This window comes from Phyllosticta citriasiana, assembly GCF_038021145.1.
Source record: "Phyllosticta citriasiana strain CBS 120426 chromosome Unknown IWZ02scaffold_15, whole genome shotgun sequence".
NCBI classification, from domain to species: Eukaryota; Fungi; Ascomycota; class Dothideomycetes; order Botryosphaeriales; family Phyllostictaceae; genus Phyllosticta; species Phyllosticta citriasiana.
Genome location: NW_027117292.1, coordinates 435,379 through 447,535, shown reverse-complemented (window position 1 = coordinate 447,535; position 12,157 = coordinate 435,379). Strand labels below are relative to the sequence as shown.

Genomic DNA, 12,157 nt, shown 5'->3' with positions numbered 1-12,157 from the left:
CTCTTGGCTACTTGCCATATTCAGTACGTAGGGGGTTGGAGCTTCGTAGGTCTTCGAACCACCAGTCTCAATTGCGGAGATTCTCGCCATGGCCTGTGCCGCCTGGAGAGTAAGGCCTGTGATCAAACCTGATTTCTCTCCTTCTTGCAACACTAGTCGGACCGTGATCACGATAGCCACCTATACATAGTAATGCGGATTATTGTTGGTAAGCCGCGCGGCAGAGTTCCGCCTCAGGTGCCCCCTGCCGCCAAGAGACATTTGGAAATTTGCAAAACACCAGGGTGGGACTTTCGGGCCGGCCCGCTTGAAAAGTTAACTGGGTCACCAAGCTTATTCCCACGAACGGCAAGTGTTTATAGGCTTCTCAAGCATTGTGTGCTGTAAGCGTATCACTGGACGCTCGAGACGTCAATATTAGCCATGTGATTCCAGCAGGACGGGTTCGGTAAACACTGACCGAAGTAGACCCCCGGTATTCCCCAAGTGAATAATGATTGCCGTCCTTGCTCGACTCAGGCTCACCAGAGCCGGTCTAAATGGTGGATGACGCCTTGGGAATATCTCGTGTTTGGGGTTTCATCAGATAACGATTATCTGTGGCCAGGACCCTGATGCACGCGGCCATCTCGCTTCATGACTAGGTGTTGGCCCGGAAACCACCGAGTGACGAAAGGCCATGTTCCTTCCCGATCGGCGCAGTCTCACGCGAGATATAGTTTGGTGTGGGTGACCTCTCGTATTCGGAGGCCCTTAAACCACCACCTCCAGGACTTTTGCCCAAAAAGAACAAACCGTCAAAGCTCGCGGAATTGAGCACAAAAAGGGCGAGATCCGTTCGACGTGGAATTCGCAGGAGATTCTAGCCTGTTGTGGTAGGATGGGATGTCGCGGCGACCAGCCTGCCTGAAGACTCTTCTATTAGACCTCATAAATCGCGGAGCATAAAGAGGCACAATCAAGGCAACGCCTCCTTCACTGCGGACTTGTGTATTTTTCCGAGGAACATCCAAGGAGCTGAACAACAAACGACATCGCTATGACGGTAAAGGAAGTACACGCAGACCTGACCATAATTGGGGGTACGCTGAACTCACCTCCAAGAAAATTTCCGCGATTTGCTGACTTTGAATGGAATAGCTGGACCGACTGGTCTTTCTCTTGCCTTGTTGGCACAGAATCTGGGACTGTCAGTTTTCATCGCGGGTATGAAAGTCAGATGGTCGATCTCATGCTGAGACAGAAGCTTACTGGTCACGGCCGACAGACAAATCAGCCACAGCTCTTCAGCTTGGTCGCGCAGACGCACTCAATGCACGAACGCAGCAGTCTCTAGAGTTGATGGGCGTGCTTGATCAGCTCGAACCTTACGGTCTGAAGTGCAACAGTATGTTCCTCCATTTTCTCGCCTCACTTGCACCTTTACTTACTCGATAACAGCCAGCTCCACCTTTGCCAATGGCGAATTCATTTCCAGACAGAGCCACTGGTGGACAGGGTTGAAGCACTGCCACCGGCCCAACTTCCTGATGATTGGGCAAGCCGACATTGAGCGTGCTCTGGAGGCGAAACTCGCCATCCCGGTGCATCGCAACAGCGAAGCAACCAAAATCGAGGAGATCAGCATCGACGGCGAAGACTTTGTCCGAACAGAGTTCCCAAACACCGTCGTGATCAGCAAGTATGCCGTCGGCGCAGACGGTTCGAGATCCATTGTTCGGAGCCAGCTTGACATTCCTTTTGAGGGAACAAAGCCAAACATGATCTGGCACGTTCTAGACACGTTCCTTGATACAGACTTCCCTGTAGCCCCGGAAATCATCACCTTCCAGGTCAACGGACAGGCACGCGTGAGCTGGATTCCAAGGTTCGTCTGCCAAGTCGCAGCTTGCGACATGCCCAGAGATCCACTTGTGGCAGCTTGAATAACCTCACTTTGGTGGATAGAGAGCGTGGCATGGCGCGGTTCTACGTCCTGTTTGATGACGGACAAACACGGAGGCCACAGTCAGCCGTTGAGGAAGAGATTCGCAAGTTCCTGGAGCCCCACCGCGTTGACTTCCGCGCCACAGAATGGTTCAGCACTTTTGAGATCAAGGAGCGCGTTGCGCGCACCTTCTTCTCGCCGAAGCGGCGCATTGCCCTCGCAGGCGATGCAGCACACGTGCACGCCGTCAACGGCGGGCAGGGACTCAACACTGGGCTCGCAGACGCATTCGCCCTCGCATGGCGCCTGAATCTCGCGACGCGGGGGTTCCCGGAGGTTCTTGAGTCGTATGAGACGGAGAGACGGACTAGCGCGGTGGGAATCATCGATGTGGCGGCGAAGTTAGTTCGGTCGACAGTCAAGACGGCAACCGAGTATGTCGATCTCATTGAGAGAAACGCGGCGTACATTACTGGTAGGTCCCCACTCTATTTCGGCCTCCCTTCCCGCAGGCTTTGCGAGACCTGGCACTCACATTCTCTAGGTATGGGCGTCAACTACGAAGCTGATACGCCAGTCCTTCAAGGCGCTCCCGCGGGCATCTTTGTGCCTGGTCGACGAATGCCGGATGTTTACTTCCACGAGCAGTCCAACAGTGCTGGAAAACGTTTCTACACCATTCCTTCCTACGGGACATTCATTGTGCTGTCTTTGGGAGAAGTGGCATCGTGGACTCCGCCTGCAGACGCAGCATGGGCCCGTTTTGTGGATTCTTGGAGAGTATCCCCAGCTTTTTCTAGCGAAGGACAGTTGGGCACCGGAAAGTCCTTTGCTCGCCTGAGCGAGGATGGGGGCGAGACGGCGGTAGATGCGGGGACCGCGGGGTACGTTGTTGTGAGACCCGACATGTACACCGGGTATGCTGGAGAAGACCCTACTGGATATTTTGAAGGAATGTTCAGGGGAGGGTTTTTGTAATCTTCTTCCTTTTCTTGAGCGCAAGTCTTTGTTTTCGTGGTCCTACGCATTCGATTCGAACTTCTTTTTAAAAAATTTGGTTCCTGTCTTTTGGAAGAGTGGAGTTGTGGTGAGAAATTAAAGATTACATTGTATCAGCATAAAGAATGTCAAACTGATGGCTTTGTGGGCGCAACCTTGATGATGAATTGAGACCTCGTAGGTATAGTCGTGTTACCTAGTGCACAAAAGCTTCCAAAGTGCAGCCGTTATGAATGACATCTTTTTGGTTCAATTAGTGCCAGGATTCGCCACATTTGACATTAAGAACTGATTCAGTAGCTCAAATGAAACTTTTAGTCGTCTTGTTCGGTGTTATCAACTACACTTCCTCGTCTTTTTTGGTTATACTCTCGTCATCGCGAACAACCTCGCGACAAAGCTCTTGTGTCGCAGCGTTGCCGCCTTCTCAGTCGAATCTTCTAGATGCCCAATTTTCCAAGCGCGCAGTATCCACATCAGCGTAGCAGCTCCAATGAACATGAAACCGGCAAAGAGTTGGGTCCCAAGATAGCTACCGCTCGATGCCGTGATTTGGAGAGCTATGGCTTCCGAAAACGTCGTTGGGATCACAAGTGACAGCCAAGTGATGCAAAGTGCTGACGGAAGATTTGCCAAACCAATGACTTCGGTTGTAACAGGCGCCACGATGGCCCAGTACGTCCCTGCAACCATTCCTGCGACGAGAGCGAAGAAAATAAGAACGCCGTAGGTGTGCGCGTTGGTCCAGATGACTAATGAGAAGAGACCAGCAAGAAAGGTCATGGATGCCGCCATATTTAGGCGGCCAAATGAATCGCTGAAATAGCCGATGGGTGAGCGACCTAGAGCTTGTCCGAGGTTCAAAATGGCGCCTAAAACCGAGCCCTGGTGCGCGGTAAGGCCTATAGAAGTCGCATAGTTTGGAAGAGAGAAGAGAAGGACAACGTAGCCCAGTATGCTAAGAATGCCAAAGCCCAGGAGCAAGAGATATTCTTTCCGCTTGAGGAGTGTGTAGTCAAAGGCGAGTTGGGAACTTCCAATCTAGATTTTTGTGTCAGCAATGTAGGAAGATTAGCCAAAGATGAAAAGTAGCTCACCTGCTTATTGCGGTCGCGAACAAGCAGCGCACTTATCAAGTTGGCGGAGAAGGCACAAATTCCCAAGATACGGTAAGCCCAGCCAACCCCAATGTTCTGAATGATGGCGCCAGTGGCCAGCGAGTAGGTGAGTCCGCCGATGCCCGTACCCGAGGTGGCAATGCCGTTGGCAAAAGAGCGGCGGGTTGTGAACCATTGTGGGATCACTCCGACAGACCCTGTAAACAGCAGGCCCATTCCCCAACCGAAACAGACGCCTTGCGAGAGGAAGAGGTGCCAGATTTGTGTCGCAAATGAAGCGCCAATCAAGGCCAGGGTTTCGAAGAATACACCGATCAACAGTGTCACGCGAGTGCCGAATTTGCGAGTTGAGATGGTGGCAATAGGCGAAATCAGCTGCGCCATGGAAAGAGAGAGGCCGGCCACGAATGCGAAATCAAGACGCGTAGCTCCAGGGAAGGTGTTTGTGGTCAGGAAGTGCGCGAGGAAAATCCCGTAAGCCTTGAGAAAGTCAGATTGCAAAATTCAGGTTAAGTCAAAACAGAATTTTCATCAATCCATCCTTCGTCGCGTTCCTGACGAGATTGATTGGCGAACTGGATGGAATTATTGGGGTCCCGCGATAATTTGGCAAATTCAAGGCCTTCGTCTCCGTTGCCACCGCCAATCAATCCGACATGAGTGACGCCGTTGGATTGGTAAACAATCTGATTCGGAGGGGAGACTTGCGCTGTTGATACCCCAGGTGTGTGCATTGATCCAGAATATCGCAAAGCAACAGACCCAGCCATGCCCGCCGTTTGGCGAAGCTGGTGCGGCAGCCGCGGGCTGCGAAACTACAGGCGCGGGCTCATCCTCCAAAGAGGTTTCTCGACTTGTGGCCAATGAGGGAGCCGTGGCGGCCTGCGGCGCCTTTTCGTGGTCCTGGGAGCTGGTCGCCATGGTGTTCGACTGGACAGCGAAGGTAGGAAAGTCGTTGTACACATCAGGACGTTTAGTAGGGCTCTGCGGAATCTAGCCGCTCAACAGCTCAGGACCCAGTTTTTTCTCATGGACCCCTGGACGGTTTCTTCGCGAGGGCCTGGCGTCGCCGCAAAAACGTGATCTGACCGCCGAGTGGCCTCGAGTCATGGAGTTCTACTCAAGCCTTGCTCCGCTTGTCTAGTCAGAAGAGGACGCCCAATGGTGGTGGCGTTGGTTACCGACCCACTCAGGCCAGTCTTGGCGCTTTGTCGTTGCATCTCCAGGGTGCACAACTGAATTGAGAAGGAGTCAAAAATCTCTTCAAGGCCTAATTTCAGCTCTCCCTAGGCCAGAATGTTGCGATTTCGGAACGGCTCCTGATTCTCGTCGGCATCGATGATGTGCTTCCGAGGGCGCGGCTCGAAAACGACGCACAGGTTGCGGAACGTAGAATTGGAACATGAAGGCTTCCCCAAGTGTTCTGAAGAAAGATGAAACGGAGAATCGATAGAAAAAATAGACGACAATGAAATGGGACCAAGGGACGTAAAGTTGATGACGGAGGATGTCTCCCGAACTTGAAGTCTTTCATGGACTCTGCTGCAAACCAAACGATCTAGCTAGGATTCAAGCAAGACCGGATTTTGCCGGGGAAATGCGCAGGAACCGTTAAAGCAGCTTGCTCAAGAGGTCGTTGGCCAGTTCTGAGGCCATAAAAGGTGCTCGTTGAAAGCCTCAGGTTAAGTTCCTTGATCTTCCAACCGCCTCTAGACTGACGTCAATCGAACGCACTATGAAGAAGCCCTGTCAAACTTCTCGTGGGTACATACGAGTCAAATCGAATAGTAATGGCCTTCAACCGTTGCAAAAGGCCGCGTCATGGCAATTTGAAACTCACCTCTCCATCTCACACCTGCACATCACCACCAAATCCAACCGGCCTCCGGACGGCGCTGTCAGGTCGATACGGAACAATTGCTAAGGCCTTGTATAGCTTTCCCATCCCGTTCGGACCCCTGTCCACCAGCCGCTTCCAGCCGGCATCAATGCGCTCCTGGAATTGCCTCTTTTCATCTTCAGTGACGCCAGTCTGGCCTTCCGCATGCTTGAGTAGCATTTGTGCACGTTCTCGGATTCCCATAGATTCCAGAAAATGCGACTGATCCACCGGACCATGCACTTCGACATTGGGCGAGGCGTTAATAGCTGACTCGGCCAGCGCAGTGAAATCGACGTCAGCGCTAATGTCGACTTCTCCCGGAAGCGCAAAAGGAGACACGGCCTTGTGGCCACGGATGCCACGGAGCGAGTTGGTGGGTATCGTGGATGCGGTCCCGTAGTCAAGGATAAGAGCTGCGCCAGAAGGTTGCGATTTCGTCGAGAGCGTATTCATGGAGCCTGAAGATTGAGAGCCCATTGCGCCTGAGCTCTTCTTACTGGAAGTCGCTGGAGAGCCGCCGATACGGATGGCAAAGTCGGAGGCGTAAGCTGTGGATTCCGGCGAAATTTCAATAACAGACTCGGGAGTGTTTTGCAAAGCCGAGTAACGGGGAGATGTGTGAGGCAAGTACATGCTGTGAGGAGTAGGTCCCTTGCTGAGAATGAGCTGAAAGTCGGGTACCGGTGTATGATCGCGGAGAGATGTGGGAGTGTTGAGAGAGGCGTGAGTCGAGGTCAGAGGTGTAGGGGCGACCAAGAGCTCGCGCCATTCATTCGCTTTGGGATCTTGCGGTCTCTTGTTCATCATGTTACTTGATGCCATAACTGCTTCCTGTGAAAAATCTTTTGGGTGTTCCGCAGGCTTAGTTGGCGAAGGCTTGACATTTTGGAAGACGTGGACTGGGAGAGCGTCGAAGAACTCGTGGGCGACAATGAATGGGGTCTTGCTGTCGTCTTTACATGGTCAATTCCTGAGACAAGGAGGGGCTTCTCCGTATTACCTTTCGGCACAAGTCTGATATCCTCTGTCCACAAAACCCTTATATTCGAGTACTTCGAAACGCTTTCATGTCCTATCTCCGTATTCCTCATGGGATTATCGCCGCAGAGCAACCTTTGCTGCGCATCTCGCAATGAAGGGCTAGCTTCTACGAGATAGACCGTCTCAACCGACGAGGAGAATGGTTTGAAGTTGCGAATTGTCTGTGGCACGTTGTCAACACAATCGTCCCAATTAGACACACAAGTCCTACTCTGAGTATGTCGTCCATCAGGGTGCCTCTACCAGGGCCCACCTCCATTAATTGAACGCCCGAACTCTTTCTTCCTTGACTCATCCATTCTGTTATCATCCATAATCCTACCAATTCTCCGAAAATTTGTGATATCTCGGGAGAGGTAACAAAGTCGCCTTTTTGGCCGAATTGGTCTGCGCCTTCAATTCGTCTTGTGTAGTATCCGCTTTCTGGAGCTGTCAAGCATTGGCGCATGTAAGTTGCCACAGGAATAGGTCCGGTCGCCTGTGGTGGTGTCAGCGCAGCAAGTCCAGGATTTTGAGAGGAACATACATTGATAGCCTGCGTGAGCGTTTTTGCGAGTGGCGTCGAAGGGCGACCTTCTGAAGAGGTAGAAGACCATCTTCGAGCGAGGTGACATATTCTTGTGGCATTTTGAGGACGATTGAAGGTACGACCCAAAGCTCGAAGGGTAATGGTGGTGGCAGAGCGCATGATGGCGACGTGTGGTGATGTTTGGTTGAAGCTCCGACGCTCCGACCCATGACGTCCAAAGCTTAAGCTCCCGTCCTGCTCGAATTTCCCGCGCGCCGCACCACCTCCGAACATTGCCAATCCACCCCCGACTCCACGACCCAATTGTCGCAGCAATGGCCGGCAAATCTCGATGGGCAGATGATCAAGAAGACGCAGAACTAGAAGCTCAACGCAAACGCGAAAAGGAAGAGAAGAAACGCGCCAAAGTCGAGAAACAACGCAAACTCGAGGAAGCAACTCGCGCTGCGGAAGAACGCAAGAAGGCCGAAGTCGAAGCCGCCGAACGCGAGCAGGATGACCGGCCAGCGAAACGGAGAAAACTCTCATCTACGCCAGAGCTACAGGATGGCAAAGATCGACCACGGAAACTGCTCAGGTTTGCAGCGCCCGAGTGGGGACCATGCCGCCGAGTGGACAATTTTGAGAGGTTGAACCACATCGAGGAGGGATCATATGGATGGGTGTCGCGCGCAAAAGAGACTGCGACAGGAGAGATTGTGGCGCTCAAGAAGTTGAAAATGGACAACCTCAATGATGGGTTTCCCGTCACAGCGCTGCGCGAGATCCAGTGCCTCAAGGAGTCGCGGCACCGGCACGTTGTAGATTTACGGGAAGTGGTCGTCGGGGACACTTTGAACGATGTCTTTCTGGTCATGGAATTTCTGGAGCACGACCTGAAGACTCTGCAGGAGGAGATGCCAGAGCCGTTTCTTCCGTCGGAGATCAAGACATTGATGCTGCAACTCACCAGCGCCGTAGGATATCTGCACGACCACTGGATACTACATCGAGATTTGAAGACGTCAAACATTCTTATGAACAACCGGGGCGAGATCAAGATTGCTGACTTTGGGATGGCGAGACATGTTGGCGATCCCCCACCACCGAATCTCACTCAGCTGGTGGTTACTTTGTGGTACCGAGCGCCTGAGCTTCTCCTCGGAGCAAGGGAATATGGCCAATCCATTGATATGTGGAGTGTGGGCTGTATCTTCGGCGAGCTGTTGACAAAAGAACCTCTGCTGCAAGGCAAAAACGAGGTTGACGAGCTGTCAAAGGTATCTCTCATGTCAGATACGGACACGCAAATGCTAATTTGGTGGTTAGATTTTTGAGCTCTGTGGCATCCCCACCGAAGACACCTGGCCAGGCTTCCGGCGTCTTCCTAATGCGAAATCACTCCGTCTGCCTCGTAATCCACAAACGACCGGCGCCGTCATCCGCTCGAAGTTTCCCTTCTTAACTGCCGCAGGCGCCTCCCTCCTCACCTCGCTTCTCTCTCTAAATCCCGACGCGCGCCCTACGGCTTCCGAAGTCCTAAAGCACGCATACTTTTCGGAAAACCCAAGACCAAAGTCGACGGCCATGTTTCCCACATTCCCAAGCAAGGCTGGCCAGGAAAAGAGGCGGAGAAGGGAAAGTCCACAAGCACCCCAGAGAGGAGACGCGCCGAGGATTGGAGGTGATGTGGACTTTAGTGGGATTTTCTCATCAAGGGAAGAGGGTGGAGCTGGCTTTCAACTCAAGCTAGTGTAGCCTACGTGTTATCTTGCCCTGTCATTCTGTCGTGTTGATCCAGAGGAAAGTTTGAGACACCTCTTGCAGCTACGACAAGCTGAAAAATCCATTTGAAAACTGTTCACCCCAGTAGAAGACCGCCAGACCAGGATGTGAAACAGAACTCTAGCTCGCGGTCCTCCGTTCCATGGCATCCTGATGATGCTCGATCACTTCTTCTTGAGACTTGCAACTCGACGACTACACCAGGTGGCATCACACAAGAAATGTTCGCCGTGGCGAAGAAACATTTCAACAGCACTCGTCATTTGTTTGGTCAAGGAACAAGAGGTGCGGCATCATTGGTTCTGACTCTGCGAGCGTCCTCGTAGTGAGTATCCACAGGAATGGCATCTCTCTTAGTCCCGCCCGCAGTGCCAGCAGTCACCACTTCCTCTAGACCCACTGTGCCCTGACAATCGACCATCCTCCGGACTGTCTCATTGGCCAGACGGCTCGAGAAAATCATGAGGTAGTCCAGGCTCATGTCCCTACGAATGGAAAGAATTTGTTGACGGTTACATATTCCCCGGCCAATTGCACTTTGAGGGCGAACAAGTCCTCGAAGTAGATGAAGATTTTGCAAAGCACGTAAAGGAAACAGAGGATCGTTACTGGTATAATGATTCGAAGGGGCACTTCCCTATCAGGATCTTGGTCCAGGGACTTCCGGGCTCGAGTGCGTTCCAGGAGTTGCTCGACACGTTGACGTATGCCAGTCTTTGGGCGCCACCAGAAAAGCCCTGCCGCTTGAGACTCCGGATCTTGGACAGGAGGCTGTAGCCGCTCCTTTTCTGGAGATTCCGTCCGTCGGCGGCAATTGAATACCTCAACCAAATAGTAGAGTTCGCCATAGATGCAGAAGAATGCGTGGTAAACGCTGGATATCCTCCACAGAAGCTGCTCGACTTTGACGGGAAATGGAAATTCTATGCAAAGAGGAACAGGATGCTGAAGACGATCAGTACAACAGCCGCCAGAGGAGCAAATAGAATGTCCGGGCAGAGCCATTCGTCCGACGGAAATCGGTCCCAAGGATGCGACGTTATCGGCCGGGATATGAACGGAAAATGTATCATCTGCGCCAGGTTGACATAGTAATTCCAGTGGGCGTCAATTCGAAATTGGTTCCGGCCGATAAAATCAAGCGGCGTCCGATACCACATGTCTGAAAGTTGCAGGTGGGTCTATTGCGCAATAGTAAGCATATTGATCACTCTCTATCCATGTACGTGACTGACATGCCGTCTAGCAAATTCTCGAATTTCCTCGACAGTCTTTCCATTCTTTGTCGCAATTGGCCGTGGTTTTGTGATGGAAGGCTTTGAGTACCAAGCCAAGGAGGTTGCAAACATGATGAACGCGAAAGAAAGTGCCGTCAGCTCCAATGTGGTCATCGGCAGACCAATCTTGACGCGCTGTATCTCGGTGACGATGAACCAAAAGGCCTGGAAGACAGTAATGGCGCTGCTGGGGCGTAAGCCAAAGCCTAACCACTTGCTCGCCTTACCGAGAAAGAGTGTCTAGCGAGTTTCGCTCTTCGATTGCCATTTGCTTCATATCCGGAAAATCAATATGCTGATGCAAAATGAGGTAGTGAAGCTGTTCTGCATTGATTGGGAACCCCTCTGGAAAATCAGGACTGGTGAGATGAATGCCTCCCATGTCCACAAAAAAACCATGAGTGGTTGTCCAGTGCGTACCGTTGCACAAGTGGCTATCTCTTCTGAATTTCTACGTGCTTGTCAGAAACTCCAACGTCTAATCGGGCAATACAGATCTTTCGATCAAGTTTGCTGCTCACCTTCACACTCCTCCTGGCACTACAGAATTGTCCTAATGCAATTCCAAACAAGAAGTCCGGGCCGAGCATACTGATGAGGGTGAGGCTGAACTTGTCGTAAAAAGTGTGATACCACTTATCTTTTGGCGAGCCGACAAGGGATATGTTGAAACCCAGCGACACAAGATGGTAGTGATAACTGATGCCCACAGGATGTCAATGGAGCCTCTGTCATTTCCGGATGACTTCCAGCCTTGGATCACATCGTCGTTTGCAATCCCTGTGACATTTCGCACTTGTAAAATGGTGGTGCTTTCCATGGGTAATATCCTCTCAGAAGATCAGGGTATCTTTGCTGTCTCCTACAATCAACAAGACGCCTCCGGGGCGCAGAATTGTATCAGGTGAAGTGAAATGATGAAGAGAGGTCCTGGTTAGGGACTTGTCCAACCTCCAACAACGAATCGGCAGACATGCGCAAAGAATTTAAAGATTCGGCAGCATGTTGTGATTGGAAAAGAATGATCGGCAAACTTCGGCTCAGAAAGCATTTACTGTGCCTCGTCTTCGACCTGCGTCAAGATGGGACTGTCATCAGCGCTTAAGGCTCCTCTCATCCTCCTGGCTACTCCATCCCCTCTTTTTTTGTTCGAGTTGAGTAAATCCACCGATCCTCTGGCTGAACATCATAAGCTGATTGGTAGTTTCTTGGTCCAGAGCGCAAGACAAGCTGCCGGGGGCGTCTTCACAAACCCTGGTGACTCCAAGTAGCCAAGTTGAGGCCAAAGGCAGCTCCTCTGAGCCACCCGCTTTGTCACTGATAGGTTTTGACGCCAATTCGGCAAATCTCTCCTCAAAGATTCCATCACATGGCAAGTCTGGCAAGTCTGGCGAGTCCACATTCAATTGTACTGCAAGCCACACTCTATTTGGCTGTTGTCAACATGGCAGCTTTGAGGCTGGGCATCTGCGTGACCATCTGCTCACCAAGGTACGCCTCCTTTGCTCGGCTTTCGTCTACCTGGATACTCAATTCGCTCCCGTGGTGATAATCTTATAGTTTTCGGTGCAAATGCGCCACGTCTCTCGACGGATTGGACTTACATTGCAATATTGACGG

At 51.8% G+C, this 12,157-nt stretch overlaps 6 protein-coding genes across 6 annotated transcripts; 2 read left to right on the top strand and 4 right to left on the bottom strand.

Moving 5' to 3' along the window:
* Positions 1 to 765: 765 nt before the first annotated feature.
* IWZ02DRAFT_461875 (putative monooxygenase) lies at positions 766 to 3,077 on the top strand. The gene is made up of 6 exons (XM_066768243.1): positions 766 to 1,082; positions 1,141 to 1,206; positions 1,268 to 1,387; positions 1,441 to 1,867; positions 1,948 to 2,402; positions 2,472 to 3,077. Exons 1-6 carry the CDS (start codon positions 1,040 to 1,042, stop codon positions 2,903 to 2,905), a joined length of 1,545 nt encoding a protein of 514 aa, XP_066619012.1. The 5' UTR covers positions 766 to 1,039; the 3' UTR covers positions 2,906 to 3,077.
* On the bottom strand, positions 3,060 to 4,543 carry IWZ02DRAFT_88026 (major facilitator superfamily domain-containing protein). The gene is made up of 2 exons (XM_066771363.1): positions 4,024 to 4,543; positions 3,060 to 3,967 (listed from the first exon to the last, which is right to left on the bottom strand). Exons 1-2 carry the CDS (start codon positions 4,426 to 4,428, stop codon positions 3,290 to 3,292), a joined length of 1,083 nt encoding a protein of 360 aa, XP_066619011.1. The 5' UTR covers positions 4,429 to 4,543; the 3' UTR covers positions 3,060 to 3,289.
* IWZ02DRAFT_88025 (uncharacterized protein) lies at positions 4,544 to 5,142 on the bottom strand. The gene has a single exon (XM_066771362.1). The coding sequence runs from the start codon at positions 4,963 to 4,965 to the stop codon at positions 4,660 to 4,662; it is 306 nt and encodes a 101-aa protein (XP_066619010.1). The 5' UTR covers positions 4,966 to 5,142; the 3' UTR covers positions 4,544 to 4,659.
* Positions 5,143 to 5,893: 751 nt separating this feature from the next.
* Positions 5,894 to 7,655, bottom strand: IWZ02DRAFT_384651 (S-adenosyl-L-methionine-dependent methyltransferase; the record flags this gene model as incomplete). Its single annotated transcript, XM_066765349.1, has 4 exons — positions 5,894 to 6,879; positions 6,927 to 7,128; positions 7,179 to 7,445; positions 7,494 to 7,655. The coding sequence occupies 4 exons, from the start codon at positions 7,653 to 7,655 to the stop codon at positions 5,894 to 5,896; spliced, it is 1,617 nt and encodes a 538-aa protein (XP_066619009.1).
* Positions 7,656 to 7,755: 100 nt separating this feature from the next.
* On the top strand, positions 7,756 to 9,485 carry IWZ02DRAFT_88002 (serine/threonine protein kinase, CMGC family, CDC2/CDK subfamily). The gene is made up of 2 exons (XM_066771361.1): positions 7,756 to 8,755; positions 8,805 to 9,485. The coding sequence occupies exons 1-2, from the start codon at positions 7,811 to 7,813 to the stop codon at positions 9,231 to 9,233; spliced, it is 1,374 nt and encodes a 457-aa protein (XP_066619008.1). The 5' UTR covers positions 7,756 to 7,810; the 3' UTR covers positions 9,234 to 9,485.
* Positions 9,486 to 10,183: 698 nt separating this feature from the next.
* IWZ02DRAFT_493928 (uncharacterized protein) lies at positions 10,184 to 10,805 on the bottom strand (the record flags this gene model as incomplete). Its single annotated transcript, XM_066769974.1, has 3 exons — positions 10,184 to 10,441; positions 10,496 to 10,721; positions 10,765 to 10,805. 3 exons carry the CDS (start codon positions 10,803 to 10,805, stop codon positions 10,184 to 10,186), a joined length of 525 nt encoding a protein of 174 aa, XP_066619007.1.
* Between the last annotated feature and the right edge of the window lie 1,352 nt (positions 10,806 to 12,157).

What these genes read in the sequence shown, in the direction of transcription:
- IWZ02DRAFT_461875 (XM_066768243.1), top strand. Translation starts at nt 1,040, where the DNA reads ATGACGGTAAAGGAAGTACACGCAGACCTGACCATAATTGGGG. An exon ending in ACTGTCAGTTTTCATCGCGG is followed by an intron (nt 1,207 to 1,267) that starts GTATGAAAGTCA and finishes CACGGCCGACAG; the next exon opens with ACAAATCAGCCACAGCTCTT. An exon ending in TTACGGTCTGAAGTGCAACA is followed by an intron (nt 1,388 to 1,440) that starts GTATGTTCCTCC and finishes ACTCGATAACAG; the next exon opens with CCAGCTCCACCTTTGCCAAT.
- IWZ02DRAFT_88026 (XM_066771363.1), bottom strand. Translation starts at nt 4,428, where the DNA reads ATGGCGCAGCTGATTTCGCCTATTGCCACCATCTCAACTCGCAAATTC. An exon ending in TTCGCGACCGCAATAAGCAG is followed by an intron (nt 3,968 to 4,023) that starts GTGAGCTACTTT and finishes ACAAAAATCTAG; the next exon opens with ATTGGAAGTTCCCAACTCGC.
- IWZ02DRAFT_88025 (XM_066771362.1), bottom strand. Translation starts at nt 4,965, where the DNA reads ATGGCGACCAGCTCCCAGGACCACGAAAAGGCGCCGCAGGCCGCCACG.
- IWZ02DRAFT_88002 (XM_066771361.1), top strand. Translation starts at nt 7,811, where the DNA reads ATGGCCGGCAAATCTCGATGGGCAGATGATCAAGAAGACGCAGAACTA. An exon ending in AGGTTGACGAGCTGTCAAAG is followed by an intron (nt 8,756 to 8,804) that starts GTATCTCTCATG and finishes TTTGGTGGTTAG; the next exon opens with ATTTTTGAGCTCTGTGGCAT.